Below are 21864 nucleotides of genomic sequence, written 5' to 3'. Positions count from 1 at the left end.
AATATGCAGCTTTGGAGGGACAATGCATCTCAGAGATTCTGAGATCTCCCCCTTGTTTGTCTCCCCAAAACGAGAAGGAAGAGCTTTGTGGCATCTGCCTTTGGTTGTTCATTAAGCTACTGGCCTCCTGATCCCTTACTGAGGGGGTAGAGTGTCCTGGATTGCAACGTCCTCAGTGACAAGATCACTTGGAATCCATCATAGGCAGGCATTTCGTCATCTTGCCTTGTGTGGGGGTGAGTCTGCAGTAAATGCAAAGAGAGGTGGTGTCTCCTGAGGTGCCCACATGCATTGCTTCCACTGAAGATTTATTTCCTTTTCACATTTCATTTGGCAGTGAGGTGTGCAAAAGCAAGCTGTTGATCGTGTCTGAATTTCCCAGCATGAGAGATGTGTTGCTGAGGTCTAAAGAGCTGCAGAGTCCAGCGGACGTGGGTTCAATCCCCAGCCCACCTCTTTCTGAAGGTGGGGTAGGTGTTTCTGTGCCCTTGGACAAGTGGTGTAACCTCTCTGGGCCCCAGTTTTTCATTTGTGAATGGGAGTGAAAACAATAATTCCTGACTCAGTGATAAGAGAATTACATGAGATGATGCACTTAAGGGTGTGAATCAGAGCACCCATTGCAGTAAAGAGCCCATTACGGTTCACCTTAATGCAGGTGTGAATCCAGAGTCAGGGTGTGGTGTCTGTAAGAGCAGGATGTGTGGTGGGTTTGCTCAGGCCAGGACCTCTGGACTCAAAGGTTTAACCGGCCTGGTCAGCTGATATCCCTCAGCCCCCTTCACTTTGTTCTGGGGTGAGGACCCAGCAGATTGAATGTAGATCCAAGACCCAGCGGAGTGACTGGTGCAGGAGGAAGCGGACAGCAGCCAGCCCAGGCCCACCTGACTCCGTCGGCCAGAGGGGAGGGTCCCCCGGCCGGACACCTCCCCCTGCCTAACTCCCTCCCTTGTTTGTGGCTCATGAGGTTAAGTCGTGAGGGGGCTGGATCATGCCTGAAAGAGAATACGCAGATGTAAGGGACCCCAAGACTTGGTCAGTTAAGGTTTAAAGTGCATTCGAACGATTGCGTTTATGACACCGAACGGGGAGGAGACCCGTTTTAGAAAGCGAATGAATAAATGTTGATTTGGGAAACCCACTGGACCCAAATACCTCATTCCACACCTTGGGTTCTCACTCGGGACCCAGGGGGGTGAAAATCGGTTTGGGGGGAGGGGAGAGGTGAAAAAACGTTTTAGATATTACAGTGGTGTGTGGCCCTCCAAAATTCAACCCTGCCCAAGGAAATCTTATTTCTTAATATTTAATTTCTCTTGTTAGGCAAAAATTGAATTATATTTTAATTTTTCTCCTTGGGGGCCGGGGGTGGGAGGATAGTTGGGGAGGCAGCTATCATGAAAACAAGATTGAGAAAGCCTGTTCTGTACCAGGGTTCCATGAATGAGTTACCCCCAGCCGCTTTCCTGAGGGGCCTGGGATAAATACCCACTCACTCCTTACTGCCCACTTTGGAAAGCGTCTTGCACCAAGTGAATCGTTGGGACTTGGGACAAAGGGCATTCTCAGGCAGGGACCCCCAAATTCCAAGTGGCATATTTTCAGATGAGAAAGCAGGGGGCTGGGACCATGCAGCTGGCCATGGGCCAGTGTCCCAGGCAAAGCCTAGGTCGCCTTGAATCAGGAATGCCTCCTTTTCCTTTTCGGTAACACGCAGGCACAGTCGGTACACAGCCTTCGGCCCCTGAAATCCTGAGTCCTCCGAGTTACAGACGGCGGCCGCAGAGCGTCACTGCGGGACTGCCCGGGGCCCACACGTGGGGGCCGGCCCGGGCCACATTTTCTGTGTCTTAAAAACGGGTTTGGAAGGCCTCTTTCTGGATTTGGAAGTCGCTAATAAAGGAGTCGCTCAGAGATGGTGAAAACAAACCTCCAAGCCGAGCATTTTCTTGATTTCCGCGGAGGCAGGTGGAAGGCGGGCGGAGACTCATCCTCAGTATTATGTTATTTTAAACGGACAATTGAGAAAAGCCACCTAGTAACAACGTTAAACAACGGTGGGGGGGACCCCTTGTTTGTTCTGCCCCCCACCTCGCCCCCGCCAAAACTCCCTGTAACTGCACAACCTGGGCTCTGCGGCGACCGCCCCAACCCCCCAGGGCCGCCAACGGGAGTCGCGCCACCGCGCCTTCGCGTGGGAAAACCGGCCTGCCCTTTGTTAAAACTCAGAGGTGCTTTCCAGTCGGTGCCCAGTTTGTCCCAGAAAAAGGACAAACGGGAGATGTAATCATGCCGGTGCCTCGGTACTCAGGCGGCCAGAGGCGGGGCCGTGGAGGGCTCTCGGGGAGCGTGGGGTGTGTGCGCCTGCGGCCCCGTCTCGTGTTTGTGCTGCGGGGAGAGGCTGACACGCGTGTTAGGGGGAGAGTGGGGGAGTGGGGGGGTGTTGAGCGGATCGTCCTGGACGGGCCGGTAGGTGGGCCTCCTGCCCTGGGGCGGGAGAGGGAAGGCTAAATTAAAAAGAAACTAGTGGGGAGACAAAAACAAAAAGAAGCCGTCCTGAGAAGTGGCATTTCCTGGCCTGGGGCCTGGGGAGGGGAGGCTGTGGAATGTATTTAGAAGTTTTCAAACCAGCTGGTTATGGGCCTTTTTTTTTTCTTCAGCTATTCTAGACTGTTGCTCCTGTTCTTTTCAGAATTTTAAGTGTGTTTATGCAGTTTGCTTCATCCAAGAGCGGTGCTCCCAACAGGCAGTGTGTCCCGACGTCACAGAAAATAGTAGGATATGACTGCAAGAAAGATTAATGTGGGCCAATAAACCGGGGGCTGGGTTTTGGGGGCAGGCCTTGATTTCCAGAACCAGGCCCTTCCTTTCTTTAGGGTTCCTGGAAAGAAGGCCCCAGCCCCCAACGCCTGTGTTCACTCTGCACGACACAATTCCTAGCCGCGTTTCTTCGCTCTTGGGGGAGCAAGGCAGTGGTTTTGAAGCAGAGGAATTCCACCTGGGAGTTGTCATTGCCTCCCGGAGGTCTGAGCCAACCGTGTGCACAATTTAGGGCACCCCAAGACCTCATTTTCCCCTCCCGTAGTGCTCTGCAGCCACGGCAGGCAGTGCTATTTTAGGCTTTCATAGTTGGGTGTTCTCTGCGCCTTGTGGTTTTTATATGACTCAGTCTTCATAATAAATGGTTAGGCAGTTCCGGGTCTGCCTTCCTGAAACACGAAGGGACAGCGCGTCCTTGACGTTGGAGGCGGATGTAAATTACCCCAGACGCTGCTCCGCTGGTGTCTCTCGGAGCCCAGTCCACCCAGAAACAGATGTGGGTGCTGCCAGGGTGAGCCTGATAAAGACGTACCCTGGGGCTGATGTTTGTGCTCCCTCCTCCTTCTGCTTTTCTGTTCCTGTTTATCAGAGGAAACTGGAGACAGTATTTCAGTCACTGGTCACAGTCGTTCTCATTTTTAAACCCTAACCTGTTTGCACACAAAGACGTCCTGTGGTATTGTAAACTCCCTTCTGTCCTCCCGATTAACCTTCCTCTGTGGACCTGTGTGTAGCCCCCTGTCCCCTCTACCCACACACATAGGGGCCTTCCAAGGTTTGTTTTGTAAGACTTCTGCTTCATTTACCCTTTCTAGGGTTGGACCTTTCCGCTTCTCTAAGACCTTCCATAGCTCCCACTGTTCCGTAACACTGCTGTCCCATAGAACCAGGAAGTGAGCCACACAGGTAATTAAAAAATTTTTAGTAGTCATGTTTTAAAAAGAAACAGCTGCCAGGAGTTTTAATATCATATTTTATGCAACTCCACCTATCTGAAATACTATCATTTCAACATACAGTTGATATAAAAAATCCTGAACAAGATATTTCACATTAACATTACTAAAAGTTTTTGAAATCCAGAGCAGATTTTACATTGGTAGCATATGCCAAATTGGATGCTAAAAGTTTATCAAAAGCAATTTGCTTTTGAAAAAGTAGGTTCATGTACCTAAGGGGTCCCAGACTCATAAAAATTATCCAATAATTGAATTGGGAATTTAAGTTTAAAGTGCTTAAATTTAGAATTTAAAAACTCAGTTCCACATTTCAAGTGTTCAGCAGTCTTGTGTGGCTGTTGGCAACCATATTGGATGGATAGAGAGCTTGTGTATCCTTCCAGAAAGTTCCATTGGACAGCACAGGCTTATAAGGCCTAAACACCTCCATAGGACTTTCGAGATTTTCTAGAACCCAGCCCCAACCTAGCTTTATTTACTGACCTTGTTTTACATACTTTCACTTTCCCATGCCTCTCTTTCCACTTTGAAATACTCTTTTCATCTCTCCCCTAGAGAAGTCGGCTTAAAGATAGAAATTCCTCCAAGGATTCTTCCTTCTCCCCATTGCAGAATTAATTGCTGCCTCTGCTTCCCGTGGGTTCCTGAAGACGAGGCGGAATATGTGGGAAGGGGCAGCAGGCCTGTGGGAGCCCCCGGCCCATGGCACGCAGCCCCTGGAGCTCATTTCCCCATTTCTCCTAAGACAGGTTTGAATGGACCTTCCAGCACAGCATTAGCCCTGCCCCACTGGGCAAACAGAGCCGCACAAAGGAGGGCACTGTGTCCCGCAGCTGCCCCAGGGCTGCCGAGCAGGACTGCAGACAGGAACACGCCCTGGATACTGGCGATGTAATTCTAGGCAGGCATCAGCCCTGCCAGAAAAAAAAAAACCTTTCTCTGCTCTCACAAAAGGAGATGCGTGCCTGGTTACTTGGGTCCTCATATTTCAATGTGGGAGCTGGTATTTGCCAGGGCTGGGGTGGCAGGTCACTTTTTAAAAACTCTAACATACCTCCAGAAAAGTGCCCACATCCTAATCACACACCTCGAATTTCCACAAAGCAAACTCGCCCATATATCCACGCTGAAATGAAGAAAGAGTACGTCCCCAGGCCCTCAGCAGACCCCTCTCCTGACCCCTGTACCCTTCCAGACTGCTCCGCTCCCCAAGTCACCGCGCTCCTGACTCAGTTTGCCTGTCTCTGAACTTCACCAGTGACATCACGGGGCGTGCATTCTGGTGTGTGGCTTTTGCCCGCTGCTCTGTTTGCGAAGTCTGTGGTTGAGTTGTGAATGCCTTTGTTTTTTCCGTCACCTGAAATACAATTAGTGAAAACCACAGCAGTTACAAAAAAAAAAAAAAAAAAAAGAAATGCCAGATGTGAAAGGTCATCCCTGGGAGGTGGTGTCAGGTGTGAAGAAACTTCTGCTCAGCTTTGGGTGATGTTTGCCTTTGGGGTTGGCTGGGTTTTGGTGACTTGGGGTTGTCATCATTTACCTTTTATCTTAGCTTGGGAATCCCTTGTTAAGGGGCTAGCACTCTAGGGTCTTAAAGGGATGTTAATTCTCCTTCTGGCTTTTGGGCAAGGCTGGACACAGGTCATTTGCTCAAATTTTCTGTTTGTCAGGCAGAAAATTGAGGTGAGGGTGGGAAAGAGTGAGAGAGATGACAGTTGAATTTCTGATCTCGTATCTTATGGTTTTCCTCTAGGTTAAATAAAATGTCTGCTCCAGGATCCTACCAGGCGGCCGCTGGGCCTTCCCCGGTGCCAACTGCACCCCCATCCTATGAAGAGACCGTGGCCATTAACAGTTACTATCCCACGCCTCCTGCCCCCATGCCTGGGCCAACCACAGGGCTCATGACTGGCCCGGATGGGAAGGGCATGAATCCTCCAGCGTGTTACACCCAGCCAGTGCCCGTCCCCAACGCCAATGCAGGTACGTGTGGTCTCCCAGGCAGCCTTACTCTCCGTGGCCCTCCACCCTGGCCCTGGGGACTCTGAGAATCAGGAGAGCAGCTGAAATGACTGCCAAGAGGTCAAGCGGAGTGCCCATCCATCCAGCTTTGCCCCTTGTCCTGAAATTTCACGTTCAGTCTTTTAGATTCCACATCTGGGAGGCTCACGGCTTCCGTATCACAAAGTATAGTTTCTGAGCTTTCGTAAACAAGCCCCTGGCACTAACCACAGAGGCACACCAGCTGTGGGAATGGGCGTCTGCTTTTAAGGGCCCCACCCTACATGCTGATCTGATGGGGGAGCCCCTGCCCCAGGCCAGAGCTGGAGCAGGAGCCACGGGGAGCTGAAACCCACCGCAGCCCACCATTTGTGCAGCGTGCTCCCCTGCCTTCCAGCACCTTCTTCGTGTCCTTGCCCTTGGGTACTCCCTGCTGGCCAGGCACAGAGCTCACTCTGTATCCCAGGCAGCTCAGGAAGAAATTGTCAGCTCGGGGAGTGGGCCCTGTGAGTCAGGCTGTCTGGGTTCACCTAACTGCCTTGTGCCTCGGTTTCCCCATCAGTAAAATAGAGGTCATCAAGGACCCACATCAGTGGGGTGTTAAGATTAAAGTTCTGCAAGGAATCACTTGATTAAAGGGAGCTCTTGTTTTCATCGTGTTCAAGTAACTAACACCTTGGGTTAAAAGACAACAAAATAATGACTTCAGACAATTTCAGATCATGCTCTGATCAGTGAATAGCTCAGTCTGGTGTCCAAAAAAAAGACTTATACTAAAATTTATGGGTAGGTGCTAAAGTGTGCTTCAACATCCTCTAGAGGGTCCTTCTGGGTCGTTCTAGGAGTATTAAGTTCAGTTAACTCTGAGCAATAATTAACTCCCCCTAATACGTAGGTTATAGACATGGCATCCCAATACCATAGAAAGGAGCAGAAGGAACTCACAGAAATACGAGCTTTAACGACTTTGCCAAGAAAATGGAAAGAATGTGCTGAACTCTGAGGGCTTCATGATGTGCGTGCACATTTTTCACATAGTTTTCTCTTTTTAGCATGACTTTATATCCTCGTTTCATGTGCTGGCACAGTTCCCCAGCCTGTAAAGAAGTGGGTCAGTGTTCCCTGGCTCACTAAACTCAGCCTTGGCACTGCACATCCGAGTTAATTGAGGAGACCCGAAGCAACAGAGGGGATTATTTTTTGAGGGTTGACTTTGTACCAGGCCCAGGGTGAGGTTCTTTACCATCCTTACCTCACTTAACCCTAGGACAGCTCTGTTAACTTCCTCTTTTAAGTAACAGCTTTATTGAGATATAATTCCCACATCATAAAGGTCACTTTTAAAGTATACAATTCACTGGTTTTAGTATATTCATGGCATTGTGCAAACATTAGGACAATGTAATTCCAGGACATTCCCATCACCCCAGAAAGAAACCCAGTCCCCATTAGCAGCCACTCCCCATTTCCCTTCACCCCAGCCCTAGGCAACCACTGATCTATGGATGGATGAAAAAAATGGGCTAAAACCCATCACATGTTTCTGAAATTATCATCTGCAGACCACCTTTGTAGAACCACGCAGGAAACTTAAGCAGTTTGGGGGCCCTGCCCCAGACTGTGTTGGCAGCAGGGCCCAGGAATCTGCATTCCCAATAAGCTCCCCATGTGATTCCATGGACAGTTGAGTTGGAGAGCCTGCTCCAAATCCCCCATCTAGGAATACACAGTACTTTAACCCATCTCATGCATGAGGGTTTTGAGAGCCCCTCGAAGTGATAATTCTGGATATCTGCCACTGTTTCCTATCTTTTCCTTTTTGTCCTTTTTCTTTTTTCCCCCAATTTTTTTTCATTGTGGTAAAATACACATAACACACTGTGTTTCTAAGTGTGCAATTCAGTGGCATTAAGTATATCCACACTGTCGTGCAGCCATGCCCACCATCCATTTCCAGAAGTTTTTCATCTTGCAAAACTGAAACCCTGCCCCCCTTAACCATTAACTCCCTATTCCCACCCCCACCCTTCCCCCAGTCTCTGGCTTCCACCATTCTTTCTGTCTCTATGAATTAGACTAGGTGCCACCTGTACGTGGAATCATCCACTGTCCTTCTGTGACTGGCGCATTGCCCACTCAGCGTCATGTCCCCCAGGTTCATCTCCAGATGAGCATGTGTGAGATCATCCTTCCTTGTAATGCTCAAGAATATCCCATTGTGTGGATGGACCACATCTTGCTTATCCATTCATTCATTCATCGATGGACATTGGGTTGCTTCCACCCTGTGACTCTTGTGAATGGTACTGCTCAGAACCTGGGTGTCAGATACCTGTGGAGGCCCCGCCTCCAGCTTTTTGTCATCTAATGGCTGCTGTGCTTATTTACTGATCAGCCTGTGCTTGTCCGCTTCCCTTCCACCAGTTGCGGTACAGACAGTCTACGTGCAGCAGCCCATTTCCTTTTTCGACCGCCCAATCCAGATGTGTTGTCCTTCCTGCAATAAGATGATTGTGACTCAGCTGTCCTACAACGCCGGCGCCCTGACCTGGCTGTCCTGCGGGAGCCTGTGCCTCCTGGGGTAAGTCGGGCCCACTCAGCACCCAGCCTCTCTTGCAGGACTCTCAATGCAGTGTGTGCTCCTGGGAGGTGGTGGGGAGCCATCCTGTGCACCCTAGGATGGTGAACGGCATCCCTGGCCTCCATCCTTGAGACGCTGGTAGCACCCTCTCCCCCATTGTCATACCCAGAAACGGTCCCCAGTTGGGAGCCACTGCTCCTGAGCATATCAGTGCCTGGAGGCCGCTGTCCCGTCCAGCACTGTTCTTGCTCACCTGCTCAAGCCACTTCCTGCAGGTAGGGACAAGCGTAGCGGCCTTTCGTCCGTGCAGGGTGATACCCTTAGGGATTTCTTTTTCTTCTAGAATTTCATGACCCAAACAATAATGTTTGCCTGACTCTGAGAGAAGATCTAAACAATCTGCACATTAAAATACTTTTATCATCATCTCTTCAAAACTTCTTATCCTTTTATGGCCCCACAATCTTTCCCGTTGCCCACGCAGAGTGCGCCAGCACTTACATCCGCACCAAGGGCCTTGTTTTGAAAGAGAATAGTTTCTGTTCTGGGTGAAATGGAAGGAAACACAATTTAATTTTTTTCCAAGCAGATGATATAGGCAGCCTTCTTATTCCTGGCAGGGGAGTCACTCAGAAAACCCCACGGGCTGTTTTCTTCCTTGAAAGAAACCGTGTTTGTGTGTTGCTTTTCAGAAGCCTTAGCCTCTTGTGTAACTGGCTGTCTCCTCAACTGGCTTGTGGCCTAGGTTGAGGAGGAGTAATATTCCTCCACCTAATTTCAGAGAGGCTCAGAGCCCCGGGGAACTTAACTAACTTCCTGGAGGACACGTGTTCAGAGGGGAAGAAAGGGGAGGAACAGGGTTCCTGGCGCCGGATGCCCTGTCCTGCCCGCGGGGCCCCACTGATGGCTGTCACAGTCCCTCCCTCTGCAGAGTGCTGAATGGGAGTTCATCACCTTTGGACATTCATATTAAAATTAATTTCTGTCTTTGAAATCAGGAAGACAGAATGGACCCTTCTATTAAGTATCGACCTCTGTTGATCTGTCTTTGAAACTGAAGCAGCTTTTCTGTGCCTCCCATCTTCTCTTCCTTAAATATGGGGTGCTGTGGGTTCAAGTCCTGCCTCTCGTTGCTGCGTGACTGGGCACCTGACTTCCCCTCTCTGTTCTTCCGTTTCCTCATCTGTAAACTGGGTGTACTAATGCTCACCTGCGGGGGGTTGTTGAGGGGAAGTGGATACGGTGCTTCTCAGAGCCATGCCCCATGCCCGCACAGGGAGCCTAGGTCAGGGTTATCTGTAAATGTGCTGACTGCCCTTCTTTGATCTTGGGTAAGCTTAGGCAATAGGAGGAAATTTCTGTCACAAGACTGATTTCTCATCAGGCTACTTCCCGATTCTGCATCATGTAAATCAATATCTTCTTGTAAAATGCTGATATTTTTTAATTGAATTCTAATTGACATACAATGTTTTATTAGTTTCAGGCATACAGAGTGATTCGATACTTTTACACATTACAGAATGGCCACAGTTGGTCTAGTTGCCATCTGGCACCATGTGAAGTTATTAGAATATTATGGACTATATTCCCTATGCTGTACATTATAACATGTTGATTCTTTTTACCTACGTTTTTGGCAAACCTTGTTATAAGGCCGTGGGGTATATTCTGACACCAGACACGTCTCCAGCACCGCTGTGTATCTGGTGATTCAGTTCACTGACGCTAACTGGAATCAGCACAAAGCTGACAGTTTAAGGCTCAGCCCCACCTCACAAGTCCCGGGCCACTCCTGCTTCTGCCGGCTATGTATCAGGGGTCTCACTATCCCATCTCCGGATTCGATAACTTGCCAGAACAACTCACAGAACTCAGGAAGGCACTTTACCTACATTTCCGGTTTATTATAAAGGATGCAAGGGCACAGCTAGTTGAAGAAGGGCATAGGGCGAGGTCCTGAAGGGACCAGTGCAGGAGCCTCCGTCCCTGTGGAGTTGAGGTGCACCCGGAGTGGCACATGGATGCATTTTCCTATCTGGAAGTTCTCCAGTGGTAGTTGTTCAAGAGTTTTTATGTCCCAGTTCCCAGCCCCTGGATCCTTGCTGGCGGGAGTTGCAAGATTCCAACTCTCCAATCTCTGGGGCTTTCTGGGACCAGCCCCATCCTGAGGCTCTAGGGCCCCGCCCTAATTGCCTCATTAGCATAAAATCAGCTGTGATAATTTAAAGCTGCTTGTTGGGAATAACAGAAGACACTCGTGTCACTCAGGAAATTCCAAAGGTTTTGGAGTTTTCTGGGCCCGGAACAGGGACAAATACCGAACACTTCTTACCCTACAGGCTGGGTGAAGGGAGGGCCTGCCTGTGTGCTGCCGATGGGTGACATGGGTTAAGAGACATTATTTGGGGACTTTATTTGGTCACTGCTGCCTCTGCATGTGGAAAATGATCAGTCTAAGACAGGGGCCAGCAAACTACAGCCCAGGGGCCACATCTAGCTCATGCCATTTGTTTACGGTCTAAACTACATACCATCTTGTCTGGCCCTTTACGAAAGGAGTTGACTGACCCAGCCTAAGACTTTGACAGATGCCCAAGTGACCCAGGATTTGTAAATACACCCAGGATGGTCTGTCTGTGGGGGCAGCCCTGGCGTTGGTTGGCATATCAGTTTCCTAAGGCTGCCTTACAGATGACCACAGACCGTGGAAATGTGCTCACTCACAATTCTGGAGACGGGAATAATCTAGACGCCTCCCTCCCGCTGAAGACCCTACGGGCAGAATCCTTCCTTGCCTCTTCCCACTTTGGTGGCTCCAGCATTCCTTGGCTTCTGGCTGCGCCCCTGCAGCCTCTGCCTCTGTCTTCCCATGGCCTTCGTCCCTCCCTGTACTTCTCTGTGTCCGCTGCTCTTTCCTTAAGGGCATCAGTCACTGAGTGTAGGGAGAATAACCCAGCACGATCCCATCTTGAGATCCTTAATTACATCTCCAATTATGCTTTTTCCCAAATAAGATCACATTCCTAGGTTCTGGGGGTTGGCATGTCTGACATATCTTTTTGGCCCTGTGTCTGGCTGTTCTTCCAGGTGCGCAGCAGGCTGCTGCTTCATCCCTTTCTGCGTGGACGCCCTGCAGGACGTGGACCACTACTGTCCCAACTGCAAAGCTCTTCTGGGCACCTACAAGCGTTTGTAGGACTCAACCAGACCTGGAGGGAGCCATGTGCTGCAGGAAGTCCTTTCCGACTCCCACCCACCCCCAGTGGAGGGCACACCCTGGGCTCATCTCTCCAGGGACTCCACCTTTGTGTCTTTTTTGGGGGGAAATGTCACAAAAGTAACACACCTCCAAACCCCAGAAACTGCTGCTTGGAGTCATGTGCAGGACATGCAGAGATGTCACCTCGAGTGCTGGGTCAAAGTTTCTCACGTATCTGTGATCCTAAATCATTCCACCTAACTGTGATTGTTGCCCTGTCTGAATATCTTTTGGTGATTTGCCATGAGCCAGCGTCTTTTCTTGCCTCAGTGGGCCTTTCTTGATAGTGGTCTCAAACTGAGAAGACACAGGTTGCCTTATTTTTGAGACTGTTCTGGCCCGAAGACGGCCGAACGAGCCTTTAGTGCCTCCCATCACGTCCATCTGTTCCGACTTCTGATGGCGAAAATCTTGCCTTATAGACTAAGAGCTTGGTTCTAAGATTCTGTAACTGCAGGCTTTTCATTAGCACACAAACTCACTTTAATGTCTTAATTCATTTTTAAGTATAAGGAGAGGCTATTCACACCCACCAGGTACATATCCATGAGTTCATAAATGCATGCTCAGAATACGGGGCTGGATCTTACTATCCATCTACCTTCCCTCAGGTGTTTGTACCAGATCCTTAGCCACATTCCACAGAGAGCTTCTTTCTTGTAGAGGAATATTTGTATTAACAGTCTTATGACCTCCTTTGGGTCTTAAACACCTTTAAACATAATTTAGAAAGGAGGGATTTATAGAAGCATTTTTCTCAGCCATATAGCTGGTATTATTTTCCCATTTGCCAATGTAGTCCCGCATCTTCACTTAACAGAAAAATTAATGGATAATTTCATCTACTGCCTTTATTCGGGTTTAGGGTGGTTCTTAAAAACTTCAATCCCGGAACTCTCAAAATAGGGCCCCTTTTGGGTTCCTGGTGGTGTGTTTGGGAAGACAAAGGAAAGATGTCTGAGCACGTCCAGGTCACCATGCTGCTGCAAAGCGTGGAGACCTGAGTGTTTCAAAGGCATCGAAAGTATGATTTTATTTTTCGGAAATACAGTTTGTTTTATAACATCAGAAGACTTGATGTCTAGGACGAAAGCAGCAAGCCAGAGTTCTCTGTCAGGTGCTGTATCATTCTGAAATCAAGACAAGGTCGAGCTCGACTTTCAAGAATCCCTGTGTTGGTAATAGCTAGACACAAGGAATGCATGTGAATAATATTTAGAAATCAAGCCTAGACCTTGAATGAAAATCTGTATATTGGTTGAACATTATAATCACCAATTCAGCTTATTCGCTTGATAGTTTGAAAGTTCCAGTAATTATTCTTGCAGTGAGTATGAATAGTACTTTGGTGTTATCTGCTTTGAAAAAAATAAAAGTCTTTGGTTCGCTCGGTGAACTATTTATCAATTCTTAAACTGTGAAGAAAGGTCTCGTGTTGTGTTTCCAGCCATTGCTGCAAAGAGCCTTTATTCTCTCCCTAACAGTAGAAAATCCTGTGATACCATCTGCAGCCTTGCCGAACGTCCTGTAGTGTCAAGATGAGCAATGTTGAGCTCGGGGGATTGCTGGTCAGATTTGAAAATGAGGGTATTGGAGGCCCAATAGGCGTCATCAATGGCAACCAGCCCTAGCTTTCAAGTTTTACTAAAATGCACAGAAGAAAGCCGTCCTCATTCATTCTCTGAACAAAACATGCTTTGTTAATTGATCAGGGTGGTTCTGGGATGCTAGGAGGACATTGGAACTCGCCACGAATACGAATGTCATTCTCCCTTTCCCTACCTGGGGATCAAGCTTCATTTTCGAAGTTGCTGGAAAATAACATCATCATGCTGTGGCTGAAACCCTACTTTGTGGTCTTGCAAAATCGTTGCTTACCTGATCTTGGTCATGAGGTTTCTTTCATTTGACAAAATTGGACGCCATGCATGTAATATTTAACAGTTTGGCTGAGATGGTGGTATCTAAATGGTCTCAAGCTTATGTTACTAATTACATATGCAAAGTCTTCAGAACAGGAGCCCTGTTTCAAGGACTGGGAAATCTATAGTCTGTGGAACTTTAAACATAACATCAGATGCAGGGAGTATGAAGCGTTCATTGGACATTCCATTTTATTGTTCAGAGCACGGGCTTATTCATACATTTTTACGAACTAAAAGGCTCTCTTGTTCTGCCCCCATTTGGGGGACTTTGGAGTTTGTTGCAAACACTGAATCACATTCAGTGAATGTTAAGAGCTGTATTTTTCCTTGGACCTCAGAAGAATTTACCAATTTCAAACCCAAAATGGCTGTATATCTTGTATACCAAATCCATCTAGGCAATGTAGCCTTATATACATAAGGAGTAGTTTGTGTCTTGATAACAAAATTATTCAGACACTGCATCTTGTTAAGCCAACTTTAAGCATGTGACTGACTCCTGGCTGAGTGTAGCATTACCCATGAAAATGTTTTCTCTGGGACAACTGGCTTCCCAGTGGCTACTGAGAACACCTCTTTTGGGCCCTGAACTATTTATAAATGTGGCTTCATACACTCGCACACAATTCAGTCTTGTTTTTTTCCCAGTGACAGCCACTCATGTGGGATGCTAAAATCCTTCTCTAACTTGCTGGGCTCAAAGATATCTGTGAGGAGTAAATGCAGACGGTGGAATTTTACTTAGAAAATTCTGATTTGCATTTTGGATCCTATTAAAGTTACCTCCTCCATTTATGACTCAGATGTTTACAATGAGTCTCTGCTTTTCTGTCATCTGTTGAGTGGAAAAGGTCCAACAAGGCGATAAAAGAGAGAAACCAGATTTTGGCAGGGAGGGGCAGGGTCTAAGAATTTTAAACAGGATTCTGAGACTCAGAAAGATTTTTAAAAAACCAAAGCAGTTCACTGCCAAGGACAGCCTGGTGCAGTTAACCTAACCGTTGTGCAACTCTTCTCTGTGGTACTAGGAAAATGTTCACACATTTAAGTACCTTTTTTTCCCTTTCAAATAAAGTATCTTTAGAGCAGTTTTAGGTTGACAACAGAATTGAGTGGAAGGTACGGAGATTTCCCCCACATCCCCTACCGCACATGGGCACAGCACCTTCCCTTTCCCCGCCCCTGTTATCAACATCCCAACCAGAGGGGACATTTATTACAATTCATGAACCTACATTCACACATCACCCAAAGTCCATGGTTTTCATGAGGGTTCCCTCTTGGTTTTGACAAATATATCCTGATGTGTGTCCATTGTGCCGTCACACAGGAAGCTAGTTTGCCTGCCCTGAAGATCCTCTGCTCCACCTGTTCCTCCCTCCCCCTCTTCCTGACAACCTCTGATCTTCTGTGTACAGAGCTGGGCCATCCAGGAAGTATGCTCACTCTGACTTTTTTCACTGCAATACACATTTAAGTTTCCTCCACGTCTTCTCATGGCTTAAAAGCTCATTTCTTTTCAGTGCTGAATACTACTCCAGTGTCTAGACAGACCACGTGCTCAGGTACTCAGGTACTTTGAAAGCTCTTAGTACTGCCGTGTGTCTTAAGTGATCCTGTCCTGTTTCCCAAATGGGCAAAATCCACTGAGCAGGTGGGTCCAATAGCACAATAGAGCGCAGTGTTGTTTTAATACCTGTGCTTACGTAGTTATGTGTGTGTAGAGGGGCTGTTCACAGTGCAACGTGAGCACAGGGCAACATCTGGGAGCCTCCAGTCTGGCACACCCACGGGTTTCACGTTCATCACTGATTGACTCCTGCCGTATCCAAGGCATTGTCCAGCTTGGCTGCCTCACACAGACAGCCCTGCCTGGGAGGAGTAAGTAGCCGGCGCAGCCCTGCCAGCGTTGTTGGTCACTTCTTTTTTAAGCTAAGTTTCACCTGACATTAAAGTGTGTAATTCGGTGACCTGTAATTTGGATGGAGCACTTCACCTCCATCGAGTTCCAAAATGTTTTCATCAACCCAACATGGCATCACCTCCATCGAGTTCCAAAATGTTTTCATCAGCCCAACATGGCATCACCTCCATCGAGTTCCAAAATGTTTTCATCAGCCCAACATAAAAGCGCATGTCCATTGAACAGTCCCCAGCACCCAGTTTGCCTTCTGTTCCTCTGGATTTACCTGTTCTGGACATTTCACATAAACGGAGTCCAGAGAGGCAGCCTTTTGTTCTGGCTTCTCTCATTCAGCATCATGTTTTCAAGGTTCATCCATGTAGCAAGTGTGAGTACTTTGTCCCTTTCTTTCCGTGGCTGAGTGATAGTCCACTGCATGGACAGACCACATTGCATTCATCCCTCAATCTGCTGATGGACATTTGAGTTATTTCCACCTTTGGCTGGTGTGAATAATGCTGTGGGCATTTGCTGGCAGGCTTGTGTGTGGACGTGTTTTTTCAGAGCTCTTCCCTGTTGCAAAGCCACGTCTAGGAAGGGCTACCCATTTGGAACTGCCGTGGATGGAGAACTTCGTCTTCTGCAGCTGTTTGGAGCAGCCTGGTGGCAGAAGAGAAGGATTTGGAGCAAGATGGCCTGCATCCCAGGCCGGCAGGCGGGCCTCGACTCCTCAGCTGAGTGGAACCGCATTCAGTCCTTCCGGGGTTTCCACTGGGCCTGAAAAGGGAGGAGGGGTGGATGCTGCCTCTCAGCCCACTGCACAGACCGTCTTTTTTTTTTTTTTTTTTTTGAGAGGGCATCTCTCATATTTATTGATCAAATGGTTGTTAACAACAATAAAATTCTGTATGGGGGGGTCAATGCTCAATGCACAATCATTAATCCATCTCAAGCCTAATTCTCATCAATCTCCAATCTTTTGAAGCATAACGAACAAGTTCTTACATGGGGAACGAATTCTTACATAGTGAATAAGTTCTTACATGGTGAACAGTACAGGGGCATTCATCACAGAAACTTTCGGTTCTGATCACGCATTATGAACTATAAACAATCAGGTCAAATATGAATATTCGTTTGATTTTTATACTTGATTTATATGTTGATCCCACATTTCTCCCTTTATTATTATTTTTTTTATTTTTAATAAAATGCTGAAGTGGTAGGTAGATGCAAGATAAAGGTAGAAAACATAGTTTAGTGCTGTAAGAGGGCAAATGTAGATGATCAGGTGTGTGCCTATGGACTAAGTATTAATCCAAGCTAGACAAGGGCAGCAAAACATGCACGGATACAGAAGATTTCTCTCAAAACGGGGGATGAGGTTCTGAGCCTCACCTCTGTTGATCCCCAGTTTCTCACCTGATGGCCCCCCTGCGACTGTGCCTGTTTTAGGTTGTTCCTCCCTTGAGGAATCTTACCCGTCTCTGGCTAACCAGTCATCTTCCGGGGCCATACAGGGAAATGTAAAGTTGGTAAGTGAGAGAGAAGCCATTGTTTGCAAAGGTTAGCTTTTTACTTCTTTGCAGATTTATGCCCTGTGGCTTCTATGCCCAGCACTTGTCTTGAGGTATCTTTACCACCTGGAGGAATTATGATACTCGGTAAATTCGATATGAGGCACAAATTCTATTTAAGGGTTGTAATTAGGAAGGAAGAAGAAAAGCTATAGAGGTAGCATATGGAAGAAAACATGGGAGGATTGATTATTTCTTTGACGTATCTTGTAGAGTACCTTAAGTATATATAGGTTTTAAACTACTAATTTGCACACATATTAACATAATAGGAATACGGTGACATAAACAAAGCAAATCTATAATTACCATCCATCTCCAGTGAAGCCAAGAAAACCATTTAGGCACCCTAGGCATTTGTGAAAATTTGTCTATGATATGATGGATATTGTCCAACTGTACTTGAACAGTCTGAGAGAAATCAGACAAATTAAAGCAGCCCATTTCTGGGATCTGTTCACATCCCATATGTTCTTTTAACCGTAGATAGTCTATAGTCGTAAGATTTTGGTGTGCTACACCTTGCACCCCTCCCAACTCCTGGTTGAGTTCCAACAGTACAGATCCGGTCAAATTCGTTGTCTGACTGTATGCACATGCCAGCCTAGACGTCTCCCTCCTCATTCCTATGGCAAGTCCAGGAAACGGTGGGGTGGATGCAGCCACAACCGCAGCATCGCCCAGATCCCTGTGGAGGCTTTTTGTTGATCATCCCCCGGCACAAGTCCTCCAGAGAGTGCTGATGCCTGCACGGACCCTCTTTTAAGAAGGTGTTTTGAAGTCTCAGAGAGTCCTCAGGTGTTTGGTTATTGACATGTGCACCCACCTTGAGATTCAGCAGCAAACGGGGCCCCTCCCTACCCTGCTGTCCTCTCCCTGTGGAACTGATGGCAGGGGGAGGGAAAGACATCGACTAAGAAAAGGGAACATTACAAACCAGGAGAGAACAGCACAGGAACACAGCATATTGCAGTGATTGTGTCGGGGAAGGGGCACCCCATCCTCTGAAATGACGGAGTCTTTCTAATGATTTCTCCTGCTTAGGAAGCAGCCTTCAGGTTTCCATGCCAGATGATTCTGTAAACTGCATGTTCTGGGCCTTTGTGTGATTTAATTTGTTGTGTCTTCCTCTCCGGGTGGAATTGCTGGATTTCTTCCATTTCCATTGGAAGAGTGGCAGCCCTTGAAACACAATCCTTTCCTCTAGCTCCTGTCTTTGATTTCCTGTTGATAGGCAGGAAGGGTAAGGCTGGCTTCCAGTAAGGGTCTGAGCCCTGCCTGCCTGCCTGTGGCCAGTAGAACATGTCATGTCTGACTGGGGGGCTGGAGAGTTCTCCCAGGCATCTGCCCGTGAGGGTGGGGACCCCCCTCTCAAACATGGGCCCATTTGAGCAGGCTTTGCCATCCCCAGTAAGGACATGGTGGAAGCAGGGAAAATGGAAACATTTGAAAGCCACTTCCAACTTCCAGGGGGGATGACTCTATTGCTTGGTTCCCAGGGGGTCCTGGGCTGAGAGTGGGGGGAAGGGAGTGTATGGCAAGAACACAAACAGCTCTTCAGGACAGTTTCCTAAGCTGTCTTACAATTCTTGCTCATGTCTGAAATTAAAGTGGCAGAAAGAAGTGCTTCTCGTGAGGCTGGTGTGGAGGTGGTGGGTTGGGGTCTCGCCTGTCTGCATGTCCTCAAACCGGACACAGCGCCACTGAGAGCTCCCAGCAGCTGAGGGCCAGCTCTGTGCTGGGGGCGTCGTGTCCGTCAGCACCGCACCAGTCCACGTCCAGTCTGCCTGCTGCTACCACATATTAAGGGGATTCTTGCCCCTGTTCACTCGGGAGCCTTTATGTTTGTATTGGTTAACTCACCCTCTGTTATTTTTCTAACTGGCTATTTCCTCTTCCTTTTATCTTCACCTGCCCTGTCCTAAAGTCTTAGATCTGGCCTCTATCAGTGACCACACTGCACGTGTGCCTCTGAGGGTGTGTGTATGTGTATGTGAGGTGTGGTTCTGGGTGTGGGTGTGGGTGCTGGGATGGGTGTCTGGGTGTGTATAGGAGAAAGGGAAGCAAGAGCTGCTCAGCTGATTCCTCCTAGAAGCCCCCTCCTTTCTCATTCCCTGCAGGGCTTCCTGAATGTGCCTTCAGTCCTCCAGTTTGGGAGTCCCCCAAGGACTTTCAGACCACCCACCCCAGTGGGGGATGGCTTGTCACCTAACTGATCTCAGGGACTAAAGGGAAAAAAGATTGTTCCTTCCATTCCCTATGTTTAAGCTGCTTGGAATACAGCGTGGGTAGGGACACAGCTGGCCTCCAGACCTTTTCATTACCCATGTTAGGCTTCAGGCAGGTGATTCCACTTGGGAAAGTCTTACTGGCCGCTCCACAGTAGGCCTCAGGCGGTGATTGCCCTCAGCTGGGGAGCCTGTACAACCCTCCCTGCCCGGTCACACCCCACACCAATTGAATCAGAATCTTCCAGGGTGAGACCTGGCCTCAGGGCAGACCTTTCCAACCATGCTTGGGGACCCATGATACTCTTACCGAGACCCATATAATTGCTTTTATCTTATTTTCTAATCAGAAGTGAAAATAATAATCAATATATAATAATGAACCAGCTTGCTCAGATTTCTCTCTCTACCAATGCAGTCTTTAAATACACATTTGAATATAGTTTTATGGGGTGAGGAGCGCACCAGAGGGCGCACATGGCTCCAGCCTGCTTTCCCGTTTGCAAGCCCCTGGTCAGGTGTTTGGTTTTAGTTTGAAGCTCTGTCATTGATACGGTAGACGCGGTGCACCTCTTCCATTCAGTAAATGCTTATTGGATGTGTCGTATATTCTAGGGACACAAGCAAATAGAGACAGGCTCCTTGCTCTTGGGGAATTTCAACAAGAAGGTCATCATTTTAGGATTGCTTTGCCTGTTACGATAACGTTATCTTGCATACTAACACTTCCACGCAGCCACGCTACCTAGAATGCCCTCTTCGCCAGTCTTGCCAAGCTTTCTTCCAGATGGAAAAGAAAAACATCACCACCATGTTATAGGTAGAGTAATGGAGACATAGAATAGGTGTGATTTACATGGGGCCACTGAGCAATCCATAGCAGAGTGACTCTTTTTGGTCCTAAAATTCACCTTAGGCTTGTCCAGATACAGATTCCTGGAAGTTCAGATTCAGAAGGCCTGGAAGGGGTCCAGGAGTGTGCATTTTTAGAAAAAGCATGGGGATGGTTCCTAAGGGCAGGCAAGTTTGAGAAATGCTGCTGATGGGTACGGGGCCTTCTGGGAGTGGGTATGAAAAAGTTCCAGAACTAGATAGAGGTGGCTGCACAAATTGAGAATGTACTAAATGCCACTAAACTGTTTGCTTTAAAACAGTTAATTTTGTTGGGTGAGTTTCACCATGAGAAGAGTGAATTGTGAATGCAGCTTAAATCAGGATGGATGTTAACCAAGGTCATGACCATTAACAAGTGTAATAAAAGAGTAATATGTAATTAAATACTACTTAAAAAGCAAAGGGGAGGATTTGAGGGCAGGACCTCAGTACTACCAAACTCTGGAACCAGTACAGCGCCGGGTTAGTGTAAGGGGGTTAGTGCAAGCTTGTTGAACCGTGAAGGAAAACTGAAAGCAGTTGCATGGAGAACCGTGACTGAGCCCTAAGTGTGTGGCTGGAGCAAGTCATTTAAAACCTCTTGAGCCAAATTCTTCTCCTCCCTAAAAAGAGGCAGGCTGATCGTTCCAGCTCTAAAAGGTCTGTGCTAGAAATGGGCAGGTCCGGGGAAGGCTGTAGAATATGCCCAAACATGCTGGAACATGCCAGGGGCTGGCTCTCTTGGGCTATTAGGGGCAAAGCTGACATGAAACAGGCTGGGCACCAAGGGGTGACTCTCAAATGGGACCAGGTAGTGTTCAGCTCTGATGAGCCGGATCAGAACAGCCGAGTGGGTGAGACTATAGGGCAAGAACCAGCCACCTGTGTCCCTTCCCAGGGTCTGCTGCCAGGTGTGAGCATGTGCATCAGCACACCTGGCTCACCGTGAGGATGGAGCCCCGGGCCACCTCTGCAGGTCATTTGGAAGCTCCTTTCACAGGGGGGCTGCGGGGGCCACCTCCCTCCCTGGCCTGAGAGTGCCACCATTGGAGTGACTCTTGCATTCACTGACACAGGGCAAGGAATACGGGACAGGTGTGCTTCTGTCTGGGGGAGGCGGGGTCTGGAAGCAGGTGTGGGTCACAGGGCTGAGTGCCTCAGGTGAGGTGGCTGATGGGTCTCTGAGTAGCAGGAAAGGAAAGCTGGCCAGGCAGTCCTCCAAAGCAAAGTGTCCAGAAAGACCTCTGTGAGCTGCCACTGACAAAGGCCTTCCAGGTAAGAATATTTGTCTTTTGGTACTCATTTAATTGAGATAGCCTTCTCCTACCATGTCATTTACCCATTTCAAGTGTACAATTCAGTGATTCTTCTGGGATATTCATGGAATTTTACAACTGTCACCACAATCAATGTTACATTTTCATCACTTCCCCACCCCCCGCCGAAAAGTTTTTTCCATGTTGTAGCGAATATTGATACTCGGTTTCTTTTTTATGGTCCGAGGGCCTTCCGGTGTATGGAGATGCTGCATTTTGCATAGCCCTTCATCTGTTATGGTTTCCTTTCTCTAAGAAACTCATGGCCCTAAAATTGCCCGGCTGTTTTAAGAGAATGGGCTGTGTGCCATTTGCCAGTTAAACCGTTACGAGACAGTTTTCTTCTTTACTCTTTTAAAATATTTTGTTGTGGCAAATCAAGGTAGGAACTTTTGAGGATGCAAGGGGCAGCCCTTTGG

The 21864-nt window shown here is 47.9% G+C and overlaps 1 protein-coding gene and 1 long non-coding RNA gene across 3 annotated transcripts in view; both read left to right on the top strand.

The window, feature by feature from the left end:
* LOC140843975 (uncharacterized) overlaps positions 1-2425 on the top strand; it is a 104270-nt gene extending 101845 nt beyond the window's left edge. Inside the window, exons 4-5 of one of the 2 annotated variants that reach the window (XR_012121974.1) lie at positions 338-465; positions 1718-2425. This is a non-coding gene — a long non-coding RNA (uncharacterized lncRNA). Of the gene's footprint in view, positions 1-337; positions 471-1717 lie in introns of both variants that reach the window. The other variant, XR_012121975.1, reaches the window with a different exon arrangement.
* Positions 2426-5532: 3107 nt separating this feature from the next.
* On the top strand, positions 5533-13019 carry LITAF (lipopolysaccharide induced TNF factor). Its single transcript, XM_073214760.1, has 3 exons — positions 5533-5762; positions 8205-8361; positions 11452-13019. The coding sequence occupies exons 1-3, from the start codon at positions 5543-5545 to the stop codon at positions 11558-11560; spliced, it is 486 nt and encodes a 161-aa protein (XP_073070861.1). The 5' UTR covers positions 5533-5542; the 3' UTR covers positions 11561-13019.
* Positions 13020-21864: the final 8845 nt, after the last annotated feature.

Source organism: Manis javanica, chromosome 10 (genome assembly GCF_040802235.1).
Source record: "Manis javanica isolate MJ-LG chromosome 10, MJ_LKY, whole genome shotgun sequence".
NCBI lineage: Eukaryota > Metazoa > Chordata > Mammalia > Pholidota > Manidae > Manis > Manis javanica.
This window is presented reverse-complemented; position numbering and strand designations above follow the sequence as displayed.